This window comes from Daphnia magna, linkage group LG3 (assembly GCF_020631705.1).
Source record: "Daphnia magna isolate NIES linkage group LG3, ASM2063170v1.1, whole genome shotgun sequence".
Classification (NCBI taxonomy): Eukaryota; Metazoa; Arthropoda; class Branchiopoda; order Diplostraca; family Daphniidae; genus Daphnia; species Daphnia magna.
In genome coordinates, this window is record NC_059184.1 from 13845926 (window position 1) to 13867278 (window position 21353).

Here is a 21353-nt window from a genome sequence, read left to right on the forward strand (position 1 = left end):
TCCAAATAAAACCGAAATATCTAAAGCAGACAGACGTCTAGACGGTAGTTGATAAGTTGAATGGAATGATTGCATCGACAAAGTGATACAATTTTCAGATATACAAACGAGCCTAATCAGTGCGTGTGCCCTAGATGCAATAGGGTATGGCGCGTTTTGTACGATATTGGATTGGTCCCATTTCACATCCCACAACGCAATTTATTTCAGATAGCGACTGTTACACTTTTGAAATAATACAAGTGGGTAGAGGATCAGCGGAGACACCTTGCAAACAACTAGATCATTCCAAAACAGCCGGTGCGTATTGTACAAAGTGGAGATCGTGAAAACGTTGAAATTTGTATGTATTAAATTTGAGACGCATTTTCGCAATAATATCGGGAAACCGATTCCTAACAAGAACATTTTTTTTTGACTGAAAAATACAACTAGCGATAAAGCATGACGCCAAAAGATTACTTATAACCATTAATATTGGTCAAATATTGGACAAAGGCGCAATAGAAACGTCTCGTGATAAACTTCAAGAAGTGCTCGCATTACGAAAGACGTTTACATTCCCCCCATTCACGTTTCATACCATACTGCAATAGCCAGAACATGACCAAGACTGGCCAGCTTCAGTTTTGTCGGAGAGGGATAAGCCTCTTTGAGAGGTAGCGTCAGCTTCCCATAGCCCAGGCGTTTGAATAATCTGAACGTTTAGAACAATTTTTGAAATATGAGAATCAGAACGCCAAGAAAAGGAAAAATTTTGTCAGCTGTACCTTCTGGACGAGTTCTTCAAAAGCCATTTGAACACCATCTTTAGTTTTGGCACTAGCTTCAATAAAGAGCATAGAATGCTTTTTTGCAAACTTAAGACCTTCTTCTCTGCTCACCTCTCTTCGGTCCTGGAAACCATTTTGATGAAAGAGTACATATGAATACAGTACATTAAATGATTTGAATAATTCTCACCTTGTCAATTTTGTTGCCTATCAGCATTTTAACAATGTTTGTATTGGTAGCATATGTTTCCAATTCATCAAACCAAGCATCTAACCTGGAGAAGGACTGTCGACTACAGACATCATAAACTAAAATGGCTCCTTGAGCATTTCTGTAATAGCTAGGTGTTAATGTTCGAAACCTCTCCTGACCGGCTGTATCCTGAATATTGATATTATGTGATAATTACCATGACTATGTCAATATTTTTAAAACTAATTACCCATATGGCCAACTTCACATTGTTTCCATCAACATTGATCAGTTTAACCTTGAAATCTACTCCAATTGTTGCTGCCTGTTCATTGTCGAAAGTGTCGTCGGTAAACCGTAGTAACAGACTAAAGATAAACAGAGAACACAAATAAGAACGATTATTTTAACGACACAAGTATTAAAAATTTTGACAGACCTTGATTTACCCACGCCACTTTCGCCCGTAATCAAAATCTTCAACGTCGTCAAAACAGATGGATCCATTTGGAAGAAATGTGTGTAACAAACACTGATGGCAGCTAAAATGATGACATAAACACAGGGGCAAGATCAGCGAACAAATGGAACAACGTTTCGCCGTTTATAGCCTTGAGAGAAAATATTCCCTTTGTTGACGTTTTGCGCAGACGATGCAATTCCGACGTGTATTACTTTCGTTTGTTTTAGGCTATTTCACTATAAATGCTACTGATAAATCAGAAGAAATGATTAAACTAAGCAATATCTAATATCTTAATAATTAAGAAACCCTTATTTCAAACCTATAATATAAAAAATAAACTTAAAATAAAGTGACAACAAAGCTTAAGATAGCTCCGCCTTCCCTTCATCCGACATCTTGAGAAGCTAATCGCTGCACTAGTGCGTTGGTTGATTATTATAAACCCCCTCTCCACTCGAAAGAATATTAAATCTATTTCTCGCATCCTCTGAAATTTTTCTGGATTCGTCCGAGAGCGAAATCGCGTACGCAAATCATGAGGTAGTGCAACAGACTTAACCTGAAATGGGAATATTACCATTAAACTTTTGGTTGGAGAAAGCGTGTTTCTGGCGAATCCACAATGGTTCTGTTCATCGTCGTGATACGACGCGTCATTATTATGATTATATTCTAAGATTTGACTTAGATATGGTATTAATGACAGGTCTCTTTTCTTTTTCAATCCAGTACTACCACTGCGAAACCCTTGAAGATGAGTGACACTGCCCTTAAGTTCGGACCTGAATGGTAAAATGTTTAACAACAAAAAAAAACAAACAAAAAAAACTGGCATGAAGAAGACAGTGATGAGCTATACTGGAGTGGATTTTCTTGTGTGATGTTGCAGGCTCAGAGCTTTATCTCATGGAGACACTGCAGTATCCCCACCACCCAGTCCCAGCCTTGGAGCACCCCGATACAAGCTGGCCCAACACCGGTACGGAAGAGAAGAAATGCTAGCCCTATATGACAAAATGATGAAGGCCCCTGATGACTTAACCACAGCCCCACCCATCTATATTGAAAAGACACAAACTCCCCTTGCACTTATTCAAATGTCTGACGAAGAGATGGTAAGTATTGAAAGCACTTCTGCCATGTTTTGGTTTTGGTTTTGGTTTTGGTTACATGTAACCTGTTGCTTAATTTCAACTTCTCTTTTTCGTGGTAGCGTATGTGGCAGCGAGGAGTTAACAGTGATGTTGTCCTAAAACAAATGGGTCGAAGTGCGGGTCCCCCGGTTGGAGGCAGTGGTCCAGCGGTGGGAGCCGGAGCTTCTCGAGGTCGAGGCGGCGGAAGCGTAGACCGTGGACGAGGACGAGCTCGTGGTGTCGGTCCTGCAGTTGGATCATATAATCGTGGGACAAGTTATGAAGACGGAGGAGATCCAGGAGAACATGGGAATCGTAGAGAAGGTCCACCAACTGGTTACGGAAGAGGAACTACTCGCCATTTTGAGAGATCCCAGGTCGTACTTCATTTTTTACCCAAAAATGACCCAGTTCTAATTGTCCATTTTTACTTCTGTCGCATACAGAGTTCTTCTGAGCGTGTTTGGATTGAGCGGCCCGAGAGAAATGGGGGTGGAGCCGAGTCAGAGACGTGGAACGGCTCTGCAAGCCCGCGCAAAGAGTTTGGCGCCGCCCGCCCTGCCGCCGGCGACAATAATTGGCGGTCACGTGAGGCCATGAGGGAACGCGCTGAACGGGCTGAGAACAAAGAAGAAGAAGACGGTTGGCGAACAGCTGGCCGGGGAGAACGCTGGGGTATGAAATAGTTTTATGTTCTACAGCTTGCGGGTTCATACTGGGCTGAACACCATTTCTTATACTTTTCATCTAAAAACCCAACGAAGGTCGAGCTGGCTGGCGTTCTGACCGCGAAGGTGGGGAGCGTGAGCCACCGGGTATCGGCGAGAAACGTGATCCATGGGTAGAAGGTAGCAGTAGCGGAGGAGGAGTGGGTGGAAGTGGCGTTGGTACTGGAGAACGTTCGGAAAAAGCTCACCGTACGTGGGACGAGGATGGTCGTCCGACGGGTGGTTCTGGCTACTACTCTAATAGCAAGGGTGGTGGTGGTAGTAGAGGCGGGCATCACCCCAATCGCCGAGGTTGGGATGAGAACGATTCACTTCCCGAATGGTAAAACGTTGCACAAATAATCCGCATCAAAGTTTAATTAGCTTTATTTAGTACATACATTTTTTAACTGAATTATTTTGTGACGTTTAGGGTGGCAGAGGAACATTTACAAGGCGGAGGAACGTTTGACTCTTCTGGAGCTTTCCGCGACGAAAGGTGGTCAGATGAGGATGACGGTGACGGCAAAAAGAGGCGCGTGCTACGAAAGAGGGTCGACCCCTCACATGACGGAATTGCTGGAGCTGAAGATAGCGGTGGCAATGGCACCGCTGTCGCCGTCGATTCTCCATCAAAGGCTTCAGACGATGTACAAGAGCAGCAACTACCCGACGAATCGGTTCCTACTGCCGTTGCTGTTCAAGCTGGCGCGCAGCAGACCACTAACGTTATCAGTTCAACTCCTCCGGTCCAGCGTGGTCCTAGCCCGGAGTCTACCTTATCATCTCAACCCACTCGTGTGGAAGAGGACGGTTTGGAACACGCTCAATCCGTCGTTTCTACGCTGGTTGCTCAATTAGTCGAAGACGAAGACCAGCCCAAACCATCGCTCAGCCCGCCAAACCCTCCGCTGAATTTGAGCATGGACCAATGGTTTTACAGGTTCATTTCTTTATTTTGTTTGATTTTGCTTTAACGTCGCGATACTTATTGTGTGCGTGTGCTCGTTTGCTGCGAGACAGAGATCCACAGGGTGAAGTGCAAGGTCCTTTTACAACGGCTGAAATGAGCGAATGGTTCAATAGCGGTTATTTCACCATGGCGTTGAGTGTCCGACGTGCCTGTGACGAACGTTACGCCCAACTGGGCGAATTGACGAAGATGTGGGGACGACTTCCTTTTATGCCTGGCCCTCCCATCCCGCCAATTAAGAATTCGGATTTGCATCCGATGGTGTCGGCTGAACAGGAGAAATTGCAGATGCTTCAACAGCAACTCATTCAACAGCAAATGTTCCAGCAGCAAATAATGCAGCAACAGCACATGCTGAGGCAGCAGACGATCATTGCGAAACTGTCACAAATGGACGGCTGGAACACGTTGTCGCCAATCCAGCAGCAGCAGGTGGTTAACCAGCATATGGCTAACATGCCTCATCCGATTCCGGGCGATCCGCTCTTTCAGCAATTGCGACTTCAAATGGAAGCTCAAGCCAAACTTCAGGCTGAAATGATTCAGCTCCAGCGCAGCAAAGAACAACAGCAGCAGTCTGTTGGAGTGCATTCTTTAGTCAGCCACCTCAATCAGCTTCAACAGCAGCCACAGCCAGTATTAGAACAGCAAGCACTTGCCAACAACTCGATGAAGTCTCACGATCCCATTCAGGTGTTCCTCCAACAGTTGTTGGGGCAATCGAAGTCACCCCCGGCAGCGATCTCGAAGCCGTCAACAAGCAACATCATGAACAACCACAAACCTCACGAATCCCAGGTAGTCCTGGATCCGATCCAAAGCCTCATCCAGCAAGCTCAGTGGAACGCGAATCACGCAGCGGCTCAAGGTGTCGTCGATCCAGCTATGGGTAATCATGTGGCACCCGGTTTCCATGGACTGCCACCGGGTGTCGGTGTTCCCTGGCCGGCGCACAATCATTCAGCGCTATTCCAAACTGGTTCTAGCGAGTCCCAGCCGGCCATGACATCAGTTTGGGATCTTGAAAATGCCAAAGTCGAAGAAGCTAAGCGCCAAATGGAGCAACAGCAACATCAACAGCAAATGGCTGCGGAAATGCACCGTAGGGAATTGGAGGAAAAGCGGATGAAAGAGGAGGAGGAAGAACGTCGGCGTAGACTAGAAATTCAAGTATATTTAAGCTGTCATGTCGAAAGGAAAATGTGTAGTTAACCGATCTTAAACCATTTTTGTGCAGGAAAGAGAAGAGGAAAGGATTAGGATAGAAGAAATGCGACGAGAAACGGAACGCCAACAGCAAGCGGAAGAGATGAGAAGAAGAGAACTGGCACAACAGCAACAACTGCAAGCAGCGGAAGAGAAACGTCGCCGCGAGGAAGAAAAGCGTAAAAGAGAAGAAGAGTTGAAACAACAACAAATAGAAGAGGAAAGGATCCGGCGAGAGGAAGAAAGAATCAGAAAAGAGGAAGAAAAGGCGGCTGAACAACATCGCCGCCAACAGGAGGCCTTACAAAGGCTCCAGGAGCAGCAAGCTGTGGCTCAGGCGCAAGCTAGAGCTGCAGCAGCGGCACAACAACAAGCTGCCGCTGCTGCTGCTGCCGCCGCCGCCGCCGCTCAACAGCAAGCTCAGGCACAAGCTCAAGCAAAAGCTGCTCAGGCTATGATGGCTCCATGGGCTCAACAGCAACAACAACAACAGCAACAGCAGCAACAAACCGGTGAATCGCTGAGCATGGCCGAAATTCAAAAGTTGCAAGAGGAGAAGGAAGCCAAGGAGAGAGCCGTTGCCCAGGCCCAAAAGGCAGAACAAACGGCTCGGGCGGCCGCGCTTTTACAGCAACAACAACAGCAAGCGGCTATTAAGCTCCGCTGGGCTAAGCAGAACACGCCCAGTCCGTCGAATGCCAAATCGCTGGCTGAGATCCAGGCCGAAGAAGCGGCTCAGTTGGCGCAACAAAAAGAGAAGGAAGCCAAAGAAAAGGCCAATCAGCAGGTGAACATGGCACACCTAAATCTGGCGGCAGCCAGCGCTTGGGGGTCATCACACCATGGCAATTCTGCATGGACTTCTGGCCGTACGGCGGCTGCTGTTGTGGGTCAGCACCAACCCGCACCACCTGCCCAACCGACAGCTACCACCACTGCCGCCAAAACCAATCATTCCACCAGCACGAACGCCGACTGGAAAGCCGGTCTGACTGTTGGTTTCTGGGAGGAACCAATTTCTACGCCTTCCGCTGCGTCTAAAGCCGCAAGTAAAGCGACGCCGTCACATCAGCAGCAGCAGCAAACGGCGGCCAAGTCTACTAGTGGCGCCAAGTCTGCTTCCGCCGCCACAAAGCAGCCGCAACAAGCAACAGCAGCTAAACAACCGGCCGTTTCCAAAACCGTGGCGTCGACGACGACGTCGTCGAATAACAAGAACCGCAGCAACAAGGAGGAAGAGGCGGTTCGCAAATTGTTCAATCAAACTGCCGCTGCCGCAGAAAAAAAAGATAGCTTTAGTCAGTGGTGTTTTGAGTACCTGAAGAAAGTCCAGGCACAGATCGATGTGCCCACATTTGTCGCCTTCCTCAAGGTAAATCAATGTTGCATTTGGTTTCAGTTGAACTGCAGCGTTGTCACTGTTTTGCCATTCTTTATTGTATATAGGACGTGGAATCTCCATTCGAAGTCCAGGAGTATGTTCGTCTGTATCTTGGCGAAGGAAAAGATGCTAAAGAGTTTGCTAAACAATTCCTTGACCAACGTTCTCGTTGGCGCCAAATGCAGCGAAATGTCCAACAATACGAGGAGGACAACATGTGCATCCCGGCAAAAGCCATAAATCCGGGACAATCATCTGACTTCCATGAAGTTAAAGTAAAACGAAAAAGATAATTATGATGATATTAAAACAATAAATTCTGATCATCTGTTTTGGTCTTTTTTTTCCAAACATTCGTTTTTTTTTTTTTACACAGTCTAAATCCAAGAAATCTAAGAAGAAGATGCAGAAAGTGGATGCCAGTTTATTGGGATTCAGCGTTTCTGCGTCTACGGATCGCATCAACGTCGGTGAGCGCGATTTCGTGGACGGCATGTGAATCATTGTTTAAAGAAAGTAAAAAAAAAAAATATATTTAAAAAAAACATCAAGAAACGACGAGTGACGATTTCAAACTTATAAAGCCAATATGATTATTGTTTATTGAAGTTTAGGGATGGACAATTAAGAGGTCGACATACAACAACAGTTTTACGCAACAAAACACCAACATCAACAATTCAAAACGTCTTGATTGTGGAGTCTTGGTGGGCAGCAATAAATAAACAAAAACAAAACCAACAGTAATGAACTTCATTTCGTTATACCTCGATACCAGAAAAAAATCGAGGGCTGGCTATTGGGTTTTCTCATATCGGTAAGCGCGTCTGTTCACTTTTTCGACATTGCATGGAAACATAATATCATTTGATCTACACCATGAATCAAAATACAAACATCTTTAAGAAATGTCTGTAGTTGGTTTATTAGATCGAGTTGGGTAACTACATCGACATTTTTATGGAACCATTTAGTAGCATAAGCAACGCATGAGTGCCATTTTCTTTGTTTTCGCGGGATACTTTCAGAAAAACAAAAACACCAGAAAGTTGGCATTCCCCAAAGGAAGTTTGGAAAATTTCCAGCTGGTTATATCTTCCCGAGTTTTCTCGATGTTTCAACATAGGTATACTATTCTCATCGATTTTGACCACAATTCAAAAGAAACACGTCATAATAACTTTATTGTTTCTCACCGCTAATGATTGTGGCGCATCCTAGAATAGAAATACCAGAAGTAGCTTAAGAATGCAAGGACATAGCACTACAAATTACCAGCGTTTTTCACAGTTTTTTCGTGTTTTTAAGCGTGGTACACCCCTAATGGCAACGATGGCACCAATCAATCGATTTTTTTTTTACCATGGACTACTGTATTACAAAGGCCAGGCTCACAGAATGACTGTCCATCATTGTTTCGGGAAATGGCGGTATCTAGTGACAAAACATGTACCATTATTAGGTAGTTGATAGCCTGCTCGAATTTTCGTTAGCCTTTTATTTCAGTGTTGCATACTCTTACCACCAGATGTCCTCTTGCTTGATCCAAAAATTTTGCAATATCCGAAAGTTGGATATACGCCGGCCATGCATGTTCAAGTAGAACGCGTCCATCGAAACTCCTCGTGTAGTAGAAGCTGAACTCGATTGTTCCAGAGACTCGACGCTTTACTTTTTTCACACAGTTTTTCTTATCAAATCTCTTCGATACTTCAGATTCAGTCTTATTCCTAACGCGTTTACACTTTCGTTAATATATCGTCCACTCGTTTCTTATATTACTATGGCCACAGAACAGTGAGTTGATTTCTTTTTCTTTGCAGCTACGTGTAACCCATAGAAACGTGATCGCATCGACGAATCGGTTAGATTTTGCGATGCCGGTACTCGTCTTTGATAACGTAACGTAGGCATGCTGATTAACAACTTCCCTAGAATTGGAAAAAGAAATTTAGAATAAAATTTAACTTGATTATAAATGAAAACACATATTTTGACTGAGTGTGATACATGTGCTTTGGTTTTATTCATGACACACTAATTGATTGGTTTTATCATTTAGCATAACACCTCCCCCTGCCATGTGGGCACAGAGGAAAAACCTTGTGTCGTTGACTATAAATGTGGAGGACTGCAAGAATCCCGTCATCACCCTTGAACCGACAAAACTTTACTTCAAAGGAACAGGAGGCCCAGACAAAAAGACTTATGAAGTCACAATTGATTTATTCAATGAAATTGACACAGAGGTTAGATATTGGTTTTGATTCCTATTTGCAATTTGGTTAGTTAACATTCCGTTGTTGGCACAGGAGTCAAAGTACTTTGTAAGAGAGCGCAGCATAGAATTTTTCCTGCGAAAGAAAGAAGAGGGACCTTACTGGCCAACCATCTTCAAGGACAAAAAGAAAGTGCACTGGCTCAAAATCGATTTTAATAGATGGCGCGATGAGGACGATAGCGAGCCAGAAGAAAATGGAGGCGAAGAATCCCAGGACCTCGACGAGGTGAGCGTGAGATTCTGATACATGTGGAACCGATAATGATAGCAACTAAAAAGATATGGTAGGATCATTAAAATTGTGGTTTTATTTTTAGATGATGCGTCGCATGGGCGGGTTGAATGGCGCAGGTGGTGGTCAAATGGATTTGAACGATCTTGGTGGCAGTGAAGACGACGAAGACGATGACGAAGATTTACCAGCATTGGAATAGGACAAATTAAAGGAACGTGTATGGTCCCTATTTTGTTCATCCATTCGGTTCTTATAATAATTTTTTTTCTTTGCTTTTGTTTATTGCCCCGTAAGTTGTTTCATTTATCCTTCGCCCTCAACTTGCAAATTTTCTTGAAAAATTGGAAGTGAAATAAAAAGCGTGGTGTTAACCATCCCGCAGAAGCCATTTCCAAAAACAAAGAATCAACAATAAGCAAAAACAGCGGCGATTTATTCAAGTATTTGTACACCAGTCTTGCATCTCGTCATGTTCTCGTGTGAGCCGTTTCCAATACAAAAAAAGAAAGAAAAAAGGAAACAAGTCCAACAAAAATAAGGAACTCAATGCAAAACAAATTTTATACGTTGGAATGTTATTTTTTCAAATCGTCGCTTCTTTCCACAGGTGAAGAAGTTAACGGTGCTTGTCAAAATCAGGTGTGAGCGAACTTGCTAGTGAGAAGGTGTTGGAAGGGGCGGGCGGCCGGGTAGCAGCTCTTTGTTGATGCGTGACAAAAAGGTTCCGGTAGCAGTTTGTATGGATGTGTGCGAAGACACCGAACAAAAGGGAGAAAACGACTGAAAGTAAAAAAAATAAAATTATTTTAATCTTTCAAAAACGCCAAGTCGTAGGACAGATGGACGAGAATACGGGGTGTTATCAAAGTCGCTGAAGGCGTTCAGAAATAGTTGAGTTATGTTTGATGTCTGCCGACCGCAACAGGTGCGACCGCCTAGATGCCAAAAGTGATGATCACTCGTCTTTGACTTTTGGCACGCCCACTTTTCCTGTTTGACGCAACGCCAGTTCTTGAATTACAAAAAGGACGAAAGAGTTATGATGTTATTATCATCTACGATTTTTACCTATAGACGTTTTGCAGTCGAGCGTGAACTCGATACTAGCATCGTCGTCTGCCGGACTGGTAAGGTTCAACAGCCGTTTGGATGCGGTACAACACCTCCCCAAATGGACCAACCAAACGTAAAACTATTTTTTTTTTTTTTTTATTGCATATCTTTTTATAGCTCGTAGGCTAGTTAAGTTTCACTGATTTTAATGATCGAGATTTTTTCCATCTATTTCTTTTTTAAACACTAAAAATAGCCTTGTCAACCACAATTTTTTGTATGGTTGTGGGAAAACATGATATGGCTAATTTTAAGATTTCCCTTGTTTGTTTTTATTGGATAAAAGTAAACGACCCTACTACGCCTTCGTTTAACTTCGAAAATCAGAATTTTTCGTTTGTTTTACGACTGTCCGTACAGAGCGGAAGTTTCTGCTTTTTTCCCTCTTGTTTCTTTAAACTTTTCATATTGTAATGATCTCGCGTGACTCAATCAAAGTCTTACAGGTGGTCATTTTTTACGGAATTGGCAAAAAACGGAAGTGTCGGTTTGGCCAACTTCAATTGGTTACATGACGTTCACGTCATAATATTGGAACGAAAAACTTTTTTTTGTTTAAACCGAAAATAATTTCGTGCGTAATTTTAGCCGTTCAACTTGAATTATTTCCTTAATCTTCATTTGCAAAGGCAAAACAAACATTCGTCGTAATCTCTGATAATTTTTTTCTGCCTGAGAACAAAAAATTTTAAAAAGTGTTAACAAGGGCCCGATGGCCACCACCGCAGAGCAAGTCGGTGGAAGCCTAGGGTTGTTTTCTTCTCTGCCTAGTAGTTGGACAGAGCGGGCGTTGACTTGCGTGGATGACCGCGCACTCACGCTAGCAACTTTTTGGCTCTCACACGCCAACAGCCACACACACCTGGCGCTTTTTTTTTTTTTCTTTTCTTTCTCTCTCTGATTCTCTCTCTCTCACTCCCGAGGTTTTTTTTTTTTTTTCAGTCATCGTCTCTCTTCTCCTTCTCTCAGCTTTTATTCTTAGTTATAACTGCAGGAATCCTGGACTCGATGCGGCTAGTTTCACACCAACTTCCGTCAGCGACGGATCAAATTCACTTTTGCTCGGCTTGTCCAGTTGAATAACGTGTATATGTGTGACTATGTGAGCAGCTGAAGATTTGCCCGTGTTTTTTTTTAACGTGGCGTCCTTGCGGTTTCTTCAAATGACAATTTGCGAAAACTGAAAAATGTCGAGTTACAAATTTTCCAGCAAGAAACCGTCCGTCAAGGAATTGTTGGAAGGAGCCACGTTCCGCAAAACATTTACTCCGAAACAACCAGCCCCTCCACCGCCACTGCCACCACCTTCGTCCGCAAAAGTGCATCCATCGGCCAGCAACAGCCGCGAAGTGCATAATGATAAAAAGATTTTCAATCGGCTGTGCGATTTGTTTGGCAAAGACGTTTCATCGATGAATCAAGTGAACGAATTCCAAGCTGATCCACCCGCCAAAGCGGCCGCAGACGTCTTGGGTTATTCCTATCAAACTGCAGCGCCTCCGTCAGTGTCGTCGCCAGTGGCAGATGTGCAGACGGTGGGGGTGAATAGTAGGAGTAACAAGTTGATGAAGGCCATAGCAGAAGAGGATGACGAACAGGCCGAGATGAAAGACCGTTTGATGAAAGAAATAAAACAGAAAATCTCGGAGCGACGCCGCAGGATTTTGCAGCAACGCCGAGATTTGTTTAACGACTCGACCGTCTCCAGTTCGTCCGCCGATATTGTGGAAGACGAAGAAGAAGAAAAAGAAGACGATAAAACGAACGACGATGATGATCGAGATTTATGGAAAGCTGTCCCAGCGCTAGCCGATCCCGATGCGGACAGTAGTTTCGAAGAAGAGGAAAGAGGTCGCTGGGATCCGGATGCTGCCTTTTCCGAAGTGGAAAGAATCTTGGAAAGTCTGGAAAGCAATGCGGCGCTTAACGAGGAATTGGTCGGCCGTTTCCGTCTGACCGATCATCATCACCTTGAACAAGGTGGTGGTGCCGATGTTATGGGTGGCAGTGGTAGCAACACTGGCGACGAGGATAAAAACAGCGACGATTCGGGCATGTCCTCGTCGGCCGATACCAGCAATTCCTCCACGGTCTCTTCTTCTTCCTCTTGTTCCACCGGCAACAATCGGCAGGAAGTCTCCGTCGTTGTCAAACCCGTGCGAAAGAGCAAACAGCAGGTGGTTGCCGCCAGTGGTAGCAGCAACAGCAACATCGCTACCCTCGTCGTTAATGACGATGACCAACTATCGTCTAATGAGTACGACGATGAAATCCTTCGCAATCGCCAAATATTAAACAACTCCCTGCACATTTATAGCGTCGCTCACGATAGTCCGGTCATCATCGATTCCATCAACATCGACCAAGATGACGATGTCTTGCACTCCTCTCGTGGCTCACTGTCGGGGCATCGCATCCGCCTCGAATTGTCTTCCCTGGCTGCCACGCCGACGCCGTCTTTATCATCGGTAACAACGTTTGGTGGTCCGGCTGAAGGACGCAGTCGACGGGGTGGAACTACATTGACCAACAGCGCTGGGGAAATGTTCGGCAGCTTGCGGTCGAATTTGTCAGCGGGAGCTTACAGCACGGGCGAGGCCCTCAACCGAATAGCCCAGCACGTCACGGACAATATCGTCAGGCCTATTGCCGAAACGATGGGTGAAGCTGGTGATGGACTCGTCAGGGCCGCTGAGCCTCTTGTTCAACACCTTCAGCTCCTAAGTACCCGACTTCAAGTTCGCTACCGACACGCCGCCCAGCACAAGCAATGGCTGCCCCAATTGAGAGAAACCGCCGACTGGATTGAAGACATCCCCAAGGTAAAATCAATTCTTCCTTAGTCTTTGCATGAAAGGTCAGGTGTCTAACGGTTAGCTGAAATCGTATATACAACGTTTAAAACCCCCCTTTTTTTTATGGGTTTTCACTGTTAACTCGGCTGGAGTTTTCACGCAACAGTAACAAAAACGTTCCGACCCCCGTGAACAATGTGCCATCCCGTAACTGGCTTTTGTCTTATCTATAATTATTTTATTATTTTATTTTTTGTACAATTGTTTTTATTTACTTTTCTCTCCTAAAATGGACTAATTGTTTCGTATATCATCATTAGCATTCTGGTACTTAAAAAAAAAAAAAAATGAGGAAAAAAGGATTGAGCTCTTTTCTTTTTAATTGTTTTTGTTAATACCCTTTTTTGTTTGGTGCTGGTATGTAAATGAGGCGCGGGCTATATTCGGTCGTTTTCTTTCTCTTTTACTCGCGGCTAAATTTTTTTACCGTTTGTCGATCAGTCGGACGTTTTAAAGTAGAAGAGGGGAAAAAAGGTACTTAACAAATGGAGGAAACGATTATTCTTGTTTTGATAGACAGTTTTTTTTGGTCTTTTGACCTCGATATTGTATTATTAATAAAATGATGAAGGAAGTGACCGACTGAATCACGAATCCCTTTGCGAGATTTTCGCTTGCAAATTAGGTTGAGAAATTTCAATTTCACCCAACGGTGGTGTTGCTTCAATAACGGTAGTGTAATGGTCGCTGTGCCAAGATTTATTAGTGTATTACTTTTTTTTTTTCCCTCTCGGGTGAGAACAAGTCCGCACCTAGATTTGTTACGGTCTGTAACCCCTTTTAACACCTTTGAAAATTTCCGCAAGATCTATTCGTTTGCATCTAGACTAACTTGCCATTTGGCAAGTTTTGGCCACTTTGTATACAAGTAGGTTCTTCTGCGATCGTAAAGAAAAAAGGGGCTAATGTTATTGTATCTTTCATTATTTGAGAGATTTTTTTTTCTCTCCTCGTTAGTTTACGATGCGTGACGAACTGTTAGCAACAGATTTTCGTGTTCCGGATGCTTCGAAAGAAAACAGGCCAATACTTTGACGAAGTTTTAATTTTTGTTGATAGATGGCGAGAAGGTAGTAGAGTTTTCCTTTTTTTTTTTTTTTTTCCCATTCTCCATCTCCAAAAGCCCGCCCTCCTGGCAGCCAAAGCACATTCTTCCTTCTTCTATGCACTTTTCTCTCTCGTCTACTGTACGCTGTTGTGCTGCAGCTCACGGTGCAGGTTAGCTGACCGGACGGCCTAGATATTACAAAAGCAAGAAGCCCAACAGAAAGGGCTCTCAGTCAAATCACCATTTCTTGCCGTTGTGTTCGATCGTGCTGTGTCGTCGCGTCAAAAGTATTTTGTTCAGTTTGTCCTCTGTCGTCTACTTGTTGTCTTGAGTGAAATTAGATTCTAGTGCGAATGGATTTATGGCTAGGCCCAAGAGAGTTTCGCACGACAAAGTGTGTTTCATTCGTTTTCCAAACGAAACGGCAGCTGTCTGTGCGTTCCTGATGAAATCACTTGATGAATAAACAAGTGAGAAAACTGTCTGAAAAGGAAACCAGTCAGTCAAGTGCATGTCGCTCTGTGTGCCTGTTCCGGCTTGCACATATCCTATTGTGTGTGTGTGTCTGTGTGTGTGTGTGTGTGTGACACGTTTGGCTAAAATCCGAATTCGTTCACAAGTTTGCAGTAGAAATTGGTGGCAAAAGCAAAAACATTTTCGCCAAAAAGAAAATGACGACCATATCCAGTATGGTCAGTGTACCTAACCTGCGAAGACTATCAAGCCGAAAGGTATTTCACCTGCCTTTCTTTTCTTTTTGTTCTTTACAACGAAAACCAACTTGTACAACGCTCTCCCTCTTGAAATGTTTCGCTGTTTCCTTGGTCAAACGATTTGGTTATCCGCTCGAAACGGAAATGGCCCGTCGTTGCACTTGAGCTGGCCAGCGGAATTCCCCCCCTCCGACCCTTCCTTGGTAGCCATGTGTCTTTCAGATATGGGGGGATCTGGAACACACAAAGAAAACACTTTTCGAGTACCGAGAGAAGACCCTCCTTTTTTGTTTTGTGAGCCGTGTCTGGAACTCTAAACCGTCTACCATATAATAGCATTGGATATATTTCTGATCGTTTCTTTTTTCTGTTAACCCTCTCTCTCACGAGGAAAACAGAAGAACAGCCAAGCCAACAAAATGTGAAATTTCCGGAAGGTCTTTTTTTTTTAATTTTTATATTTTATCAATTCTTTTCCCCTCTCTTATTTTTGGTACTCATTGACTAAAGTGAAATCCAACATCTGCGGGTTGCAATGGCCATTAACTCCAAAAGGATCGTCCTTGGAAGATTTTTGTGTTGAAAATGTTTTTTTTCATGAGTCATCGAGTCACGTGCTGTTTCCAAGTAAAAGAGCTCTACAAATGCACGTGAAGGATGGGGAGAAAAAAGACGAGCAAAACTTCATGGGAATCATCGCACAATAAAATGAAGGCGTTGTCTTTTCTGTTCACGATTTAGTAACAATAAAAACCAGCCAAACAATTTTTATACAATTTTCCAGCCGACAGAGCAATCCGTATTCATTGACGTATTATTTAAATTGACAACCGCAATCTCTGGTAGTAAAACCACGTCTAAATAATTTTTGTTTTCCTCTCGATTGTTTAGAGTCAAAACGGCTTCGAGGAACTGCGACTTCACGTCAAAGAGGGCGGCGACCTATGCAAAGAGCTGTCATCCATTCTACAAGAGAGGTCAGTGTTTTTTATCAATTGGCAGCACACACCTGGCTGAAAAAGAATGTTGCAACCTTTCACTTCAGGGCTTCATTTCAATAACAAGACGAAAGCGAGATAACAGCAGCACACACACACACACACACACACACAAAAGAGAGAGAGATAGAAAAAGAAATATGTTTACTAGGTCGCAGAATCGGGGTCTCTGCTGAAATCGCTGGAACGTGAAACTCCCTGTAGCATTAAAAGTATGAAAGATGCACAAGAGAGATACCTCCGGTAGTTAGCCGTAGCGGTGGTCGTGTTGTTTTCTCGATTCTTCCGTGAAAGAAAGAAAACAAAACTGGATTCTCTCCTCTTGTTTTTTTTTCACTTATTTTTCCATTTTTCTTTTCCGTTTGTCGTGGGGCACAAACGAGAAAGAAAAATGAATTGAATCGGTACTCTATGTATCGTTTCGATTGGCGCACTTTCTCGTCACCACTTGCAGCTGGTCTTCTGTCCCCAGAAAGAAAGCGGATTACAAAGTTTTGTAATTTAATAAGACCTGCTGTCGGTTTAAAAGTCTCTCTCTCTTTCTATACCATGGAAGATCACCAACCCCCACGGAGAAGGGTAGTCGCTGGCTACCCAGCGCTGTGGGGTAGGAGAAGTATAGCACCAGAAAAAGAAAACAAAGCCGTGGGAGATGTCGGTCACGTCACGGGTTCTGCTCACGGCCGACACATCCAACCAGGAAAGACATTGGACAAGCCGACACAAATTGTACAAGTTTTCTGTATTTTCTCATTTGGAATTAGTGGCCGGGTAGGTGGGACATTAAAAACGTTGATATCGATTAATGGCACGTAGCCAGTTGTGCACGAAAAATGTCTAGTCATTACTAATAACCTGTAAGTGTAATTTTTGCGGCAAGAGACAGACAGAACAGAAAATGGTGTTGAACTAATATGCAATGGTATTGTTCTTTTATTTGTGCGTACGCAAAAACAATGCAGGTCGGAGCTGGAGGCAAGTTACGCCAAAGGTTTAGCTAAATTAGCTTCGAAATTGCTGAAAACCACGGGTGAACTTCAGGGACCGCACGGGACCGTTACAGCCGGATGGTCTGCCGTCGCCATGAAAATGGAATCAGAAGCCGAACTACACAAGTAAGTGATTTATAATATCATTTTTCAAAAATAAAGACGAAAACAATTGTGCTGGGTTTGCACTGACCGGAAGGCGGATTCCGATTAATACATCAACGAAATGAAAGAAAACAGGAAAAGGCTGAAAAAACATTCGAGTTCGTGATTCCATGCCGTTACTACGCACACATGCCTGGTTTGTACATCATCATCATCATGGACGCCAAAGGCTCTGTCTGAAAAAAATTAAATAAAATCTTTGTTGATTATTTGATGGTGTGGCGGAATGGAACTACTTGGATTGTGTCCAAGCTTTCCCGTGGCGGTGGGTTTCATCCAGAGATGAACATCGTTCCATCTTCTTTTCTACTTCACACCGTGTTCTAAATTTTTTCTACCTTTTTTCGAAATATCGAAAAAACTTGTACTCAATTTTTGGAGAGAGCCAACCTTGGATCAGAAATATTTTTCGAAACCTGTATTTTCTTTAAACCAATTGCGTCGAGTGCATCCAGCCGCATATCTTTATCCAATCCAAATGGCGTTGGATAAAGAAGAAGAAGAAAAAAAAAAAGACCCTCGCTGCTAAAATTTTACGTTTTTCATGCTTCGCTCAAGGCATCAGTTTCTTTGCTCGACTCCATGTAAGGTTAAAAGCAACAGCCGGGCCAAGAGAACTCTAAAAACGGGTGGAGCGAATAGCTTTCTTTCTCGTCAAGGTATATATAAGGAAAAGAACGACCTTCGCCATACTGTATTTGGTAGGCAGACAGGTTTGATTATGTTTTACGCAGATACGCCAAAGCCTTAACCATTTTTTCATTCTCTTTCTTGAATTATGATTTACGCCTATTTATTATTATTAGTGTTGATTCAGTGCGCCTTTTTCCACTTTCAATTCCCAAGAAAAATTTAGTGGGCGTCGTTATTTTTTTTTTTTTTACCTTGTTTAATGTCATTTCTTTTCCTTCACTCTTTCCATGTTTGATGCATAATTTAGTAGTGATGCAATCCGTCGAAGCTTTTTTGTTTTCTGGTAAAGGGGGTAGAAGGTAAAGCTGCGCGTTCTATTTTGACGATTTGCGAAATAATGGGGAAATACTGTTGGCATTTCTCCTTGTTTGCATTCTGCTTTTGTTTTTTAAATAACGGAGTACAAGTAGTGTATAGCTATTGGTGCAACACGTTTCCGGATGAGATTCATTTCAATCCGTGCTGTTTGTACAGCAACAACTAACTGTTCATCTTCTTTCTTTTTCTTTTTTTAATAAAAAAAAAAAAAAAAGAAGAAGAAAATCTCGTTTCCACTGCGTCATATCGAAACACGGTTGGGTGGCTCGTCAAGTGTACATTTATAAGAGCGAATCTCGTGGAAGTTTGTCTACTGTATCTTTTAAAATAGAGTGATGATAACCGTTATTTTTGTTCAAACTCTTATTTGTGCCCATTTAGATCTCTGTCGGTGGCGCTGTCAGAGGAATTGGTGAAACCGTTGAAGGTGTCTGTCGAATCGCAACACAGAGTGCGAAAGGCCGTCGAGTCTAGCGTTGACAAAACGGGTCGGATGCTGGCCGAATGGCGTTCCGCTCAAGCAAAAGCCAAAAAGCATTGCTACTTGAGTGCAAGAGAGAACGAAAAAATGCAGGACCAGGTGTTCATCAACAAACCGCGAGCCCTCAGCGATAAAGAGACGGCCAAATTGGAAGCCAAGTGCAAAAAGACGCAAGAAGCCGTTAGAAAGGTAACACCAGAATTTGGAAAGAAAAATCGATGCGGATGATGACGTCTGGCCTTTGTCGATGCACAGACAAAAATAAAACCTTTGACTCATTCTTGCTGTGTCCAGGCTGAAGGCGAATATTACACATGCTGCACCAAAGCGGAGCGATCCCGCCTCGAATGGGAATCGACAACACAAAGGGGCGGGCGATGTTTTCATGCTTTGGAACAAGAAAGACTAGAACAGCTGAAAGACTTGCTGTCCAAGTATTATATTTGCTTCCGTGACTATTGCCCGAAATTGTGCCAGGCCGTCGACAGACTGGTCGAGCCGGTTTCGACGTGCAGCGTCGACGCTGACCTGCAGAGCGTCTCCTCCCTGCGCGATTCCGCCCCCACCTTTGCCGAACAACTCCTTCCCGATTTCTATGCCGAACACATGTCCAATGTGATGAACAGAGAACGGCGCAAGGAAAGTTTAGAACGATGTCTCCACTGGGTCCGTTCCGATCTGGAACGGGAGTCACGTGGTAGACGCGGTGTCGAGAATTTAGCCAAAGCCTTGCAAGAGTCACCCCATTTTGGCGGCGAAGAATCGCAACTGGAAGTGCACGAAAAATTGCTCCACTTGCGCAGCATGTTGGCATTCCTAGAGATGACGCGCGTTAAATTGCATAATAGCGCCTACGAACTTGAGCCCGTTCGATACCGCAAAGTAGATCATCCCCTCTTCAAATATCTTTCAGTAAGTCATTTGAATGCCGGTCTCTCTGCATCTGATTTGTTCCACACTAAAGTCAACCCATTTTTAGGTGCATAAAGACAAGCAAGGCATGATGCAGAGCGTTCTAAAATTACCGCATTGGATCGATAATGAAGACATTGAGATCGAACTCATTGAAGACGGCCGGGGAACAGGTGACGGCAATTCAGGTCAAATCGACAGCGATTTTGACGAATTCAGCAGTCAAGGCAGCGATGGCGAAGTCTCGTCCCACACCGTCATCCAACGCAATGGAGCGTCCAGCAATGGCAGCAGTTCAACGTCTTCATCGTCCACGACGACAACGACAAATAATACGGCAGTTATGGTGCCCTCTGTGGGGAAATGTCGAGCATTGTATAGTTATGCGGCCAACATGTATGACGAGCTGAGCATCCAACCGGGGGATGTCATTAATATTCACGACAAACAAGCAGATGGCTGGTGGCTTGGCGAATTAAGTGGAACTGTAGGCATTTTCCCTGCAACCTACGTGGAAGAAGTTTGAAAATAATGCACGATCCTTCATTTTTTTTTTTTATTTAATTATGCCTTTCTTAATTTTTCTGCCTTTTTCTATCTCAATCTAATCCGACCTTTAATTTTTTTTTTTTATTCCTTGTCGTGACGAATCGCTACCAAAATAACTGCTGCATTTTTGTTGTTTTTCTGTCTGATGTGAAGAAATAATGAATTTATTACACACGTTTCATACATTACTACAAGTCGCTAAATACGGTTTTTTTAAATTGCAAAGCTTTCAATAGAGTTATAAGACGATTTCTTTCAAGAACCGATTTCGCATGTGAACCACGAAGCCCGAGAAATCGTTGGTTTTTGCTAAATGCGCCTCCATTTTATCCAGCTCTTTTAGCATCGGCACACATTTGATTACTGCAAACAAAATGTGTGCTGATAAAAGGAAAAACATTTAAGAAGCAATGAAGATTACCTTTGAATCCGTTCTTGGTGAGTTTAACGACACAATACTTGCCATTTGGCATGTGGAAAAGAATTCTAAGACAAACTTCGGGTTCTGAGCAGTGCTGAAAGGTCACACCTAAGATTTCATGGTATGGTTTCAAAAGCAGATTCACCTTGTCATGAGTATTCTTGGAGAGCTTCTCCAGCTCTTCTATTCCTAAAAAAATTTTTTTTTTTAATGACAACCTGCCATAGAATGATAACATCAATAATATTACTGGCTCGTTCCTTGTCTACTGCCGATTGAAGCTCTTGGGCTTTGGTTGTCTCCCGTTTCAATTTTGCTTTCAGCTCAACATCCTTTTGGAGAATTCTATTCTTTTCTTCTTGAGCTTTGGCTTGTTCGGCTGCCACTAAAGCTACCTGGGCTTCAGTTGCGGCGATTTTTTTGGCCAGGTCTTCATTGTATCTTAATTTCCGTTGTTCCTCCTCATACGTATTAGAAACGCTTTTGATATACTCGACGATGTTCGCTTTTAATAAATGCATCAGGTTCAAATGTTTATATCGCAAGTTTTGAACACATTCCATTTTTTTCAGTGGTTAAAATTTTCCGTTTATTTCGTGGGAGAATGCCGATGACACTTGAATTTAAAACGGTCCACACCAAAACAAAAAAAGTTGACAGCATTCAAATCCGCATGGTTGCCACATCTAAAAACTTTAGATTTCGAAATAAGGGAAAGGGGAATTTAAAAATTGAATTAGATCAATAATC

General features: G+C 43.4%; 5 protein-coding genes and 1 long non-coding RNA gene across 11 annotated transcripts; 3 read left to right on the plus strand and 3 right to left on the minus strand.

Moving 5' to 3' along the window:
- Positions 1–330: 330 nt before the first annotated feature.
- Positions 331–1612, minus strand: LOC116918176 (ras-related protein Rab-18). Its single transcript, XM_032923807.2, has 5 exons — positions 1406–1612; positions 1217–1334; positions 964–1155; positions 771–896; positions 331–697 (listed from the first exon to the last, which is right to left on the minus strand). Exons 1-5 carry the CDS (start codon positions 1471–1473, stop codon positions 578–580), a joined length of 624 nt encoding a protein of 207 aa, XP_032779698.1. The 5' UTR covers positions 1474–1612; the 3' UTR covers positions 331–577.
- Positions 1613–1806: 194 nt separating this feature from the next.
- LOC116918159 (GRB10-interacting GYF protein 2) lies at positions 1807–7573 on the plus strand. 5 transcript variants are annotated; one of them, XM_032923772.2, is made up of 12 exons: positions 1807–1972; positions 2162–2221; positions 2322–2547; positions 2646–2942; positions 3012–3240; positions 3330–3615; positions 3706–4215; positions 4296–5415; positions 5483–6823; positions 6898–7107; positions 7209–7348; positions 7447–7573. In XM_032923772.2, the coding sequence occupies exons 1-11, from the start codon at positions 1968–1970 to the stop codon at positions 7329–7331; spliced, it is 4407 nt and encodes a 1468-aa protein (XP_032779663.2). In that variant the 5' UTR covers positions 1807–1967; the 3' UTR covers positions 7332–7348; positions 7447–7573. The 5 variants fall into 5 exon arrangements, with proteins under 5 accessions (XP_032779663.2, XP_032779665.2, XP_032779664.2 ...); XM_032923774.2 differs by having other exon boundaries at positions 7209–7302; positions 7442–7573; XM_032923773.2 differs by having other exon boundaries at positions 7209–7302.
- Positions 7574–7732: 159 nt separating this feature from the next.
- LOC116918180 lies at positions 7733–8488 on the minus strand. The gene is made up of 2 exons (XR_004391431.2): positions 8355–8488; positions 7733–8266 (listed from the first exon to the last, which is right to left on the minus strand). It is a non-coding gene; the product is annotated as an uncharacterized LOC116918180 (long non-coding RNA).
- On the plus strand, positions 8443–9868 carry LOC116918177 (co-chaperone protein daf-41). 2 transcript variants are annotated; one of them, XM_032923809.2, is made up of 4 exons: positions 8443–8629; positions 8895–9081; positions 9145–9339; positions 9431–9868. In XM_032923809.2, the coding sequence occupies exons 1-4, from the start codon at positions 8616–8618 to the stop codon at positions 9545–9547; spliced, it is 513 nt and encodes a 170-aa protein (XP_032779700.1). In that variant the 5' UTR covers positions 8443–8615; the 3' UTR covers positions 9548–9868. The 2 variants fall into 2 exon arrangements, with proteins under 2 accessions (XP_032779700.1, XP_032779699.1); XM_032923808.2 differs by lacking the exon at positions 8443–8629 and adding an exon at positions 8695–8738.
- A 1550-nt stretch (positions 9869–11418) lies between these two features.
- Positions 11419–20370, plus strand: LOC116918165. The gene is made up of 6 exons (XM_032923783.2): positions 11419–13283; positions 15969–16054; positions 17038–17190; positions 18622–18910; positions 19016–19633; positions 19701–20370. The coding sequence occupies exons 1-6, from the start codon at positions 11649–11651 to the stop codon at positions 20157–20159; spliced, it is 3240 nt and encodes a 1079-aa protein (XP_032779674.2). The 5' UTR covers positions 11419–11648; the 3' UTR covers positions 20160–20370.
- Positions 20326–21269, minus strand: LOC116918172. Its single transcript, XM_032923803.2, has 3 exons — positions 20854–21269; positions 20604–20792; positions 20326–20545 (listed from the first exon to the last, which is right to left on the minus strand). Exons 1-3 carry the CDS (start codon positions 21164–21166, stop codon positions 20421–20423), a joined length of 627 nt encoding a protein of 208 aa, XP_032779694.2. The 5' UTR covers positions 21167–21269; the 3' UTR covers positions 20326–20420.
- Between the last annotated feature and the right edge of the window lie 84 nt (positions 21270–21353).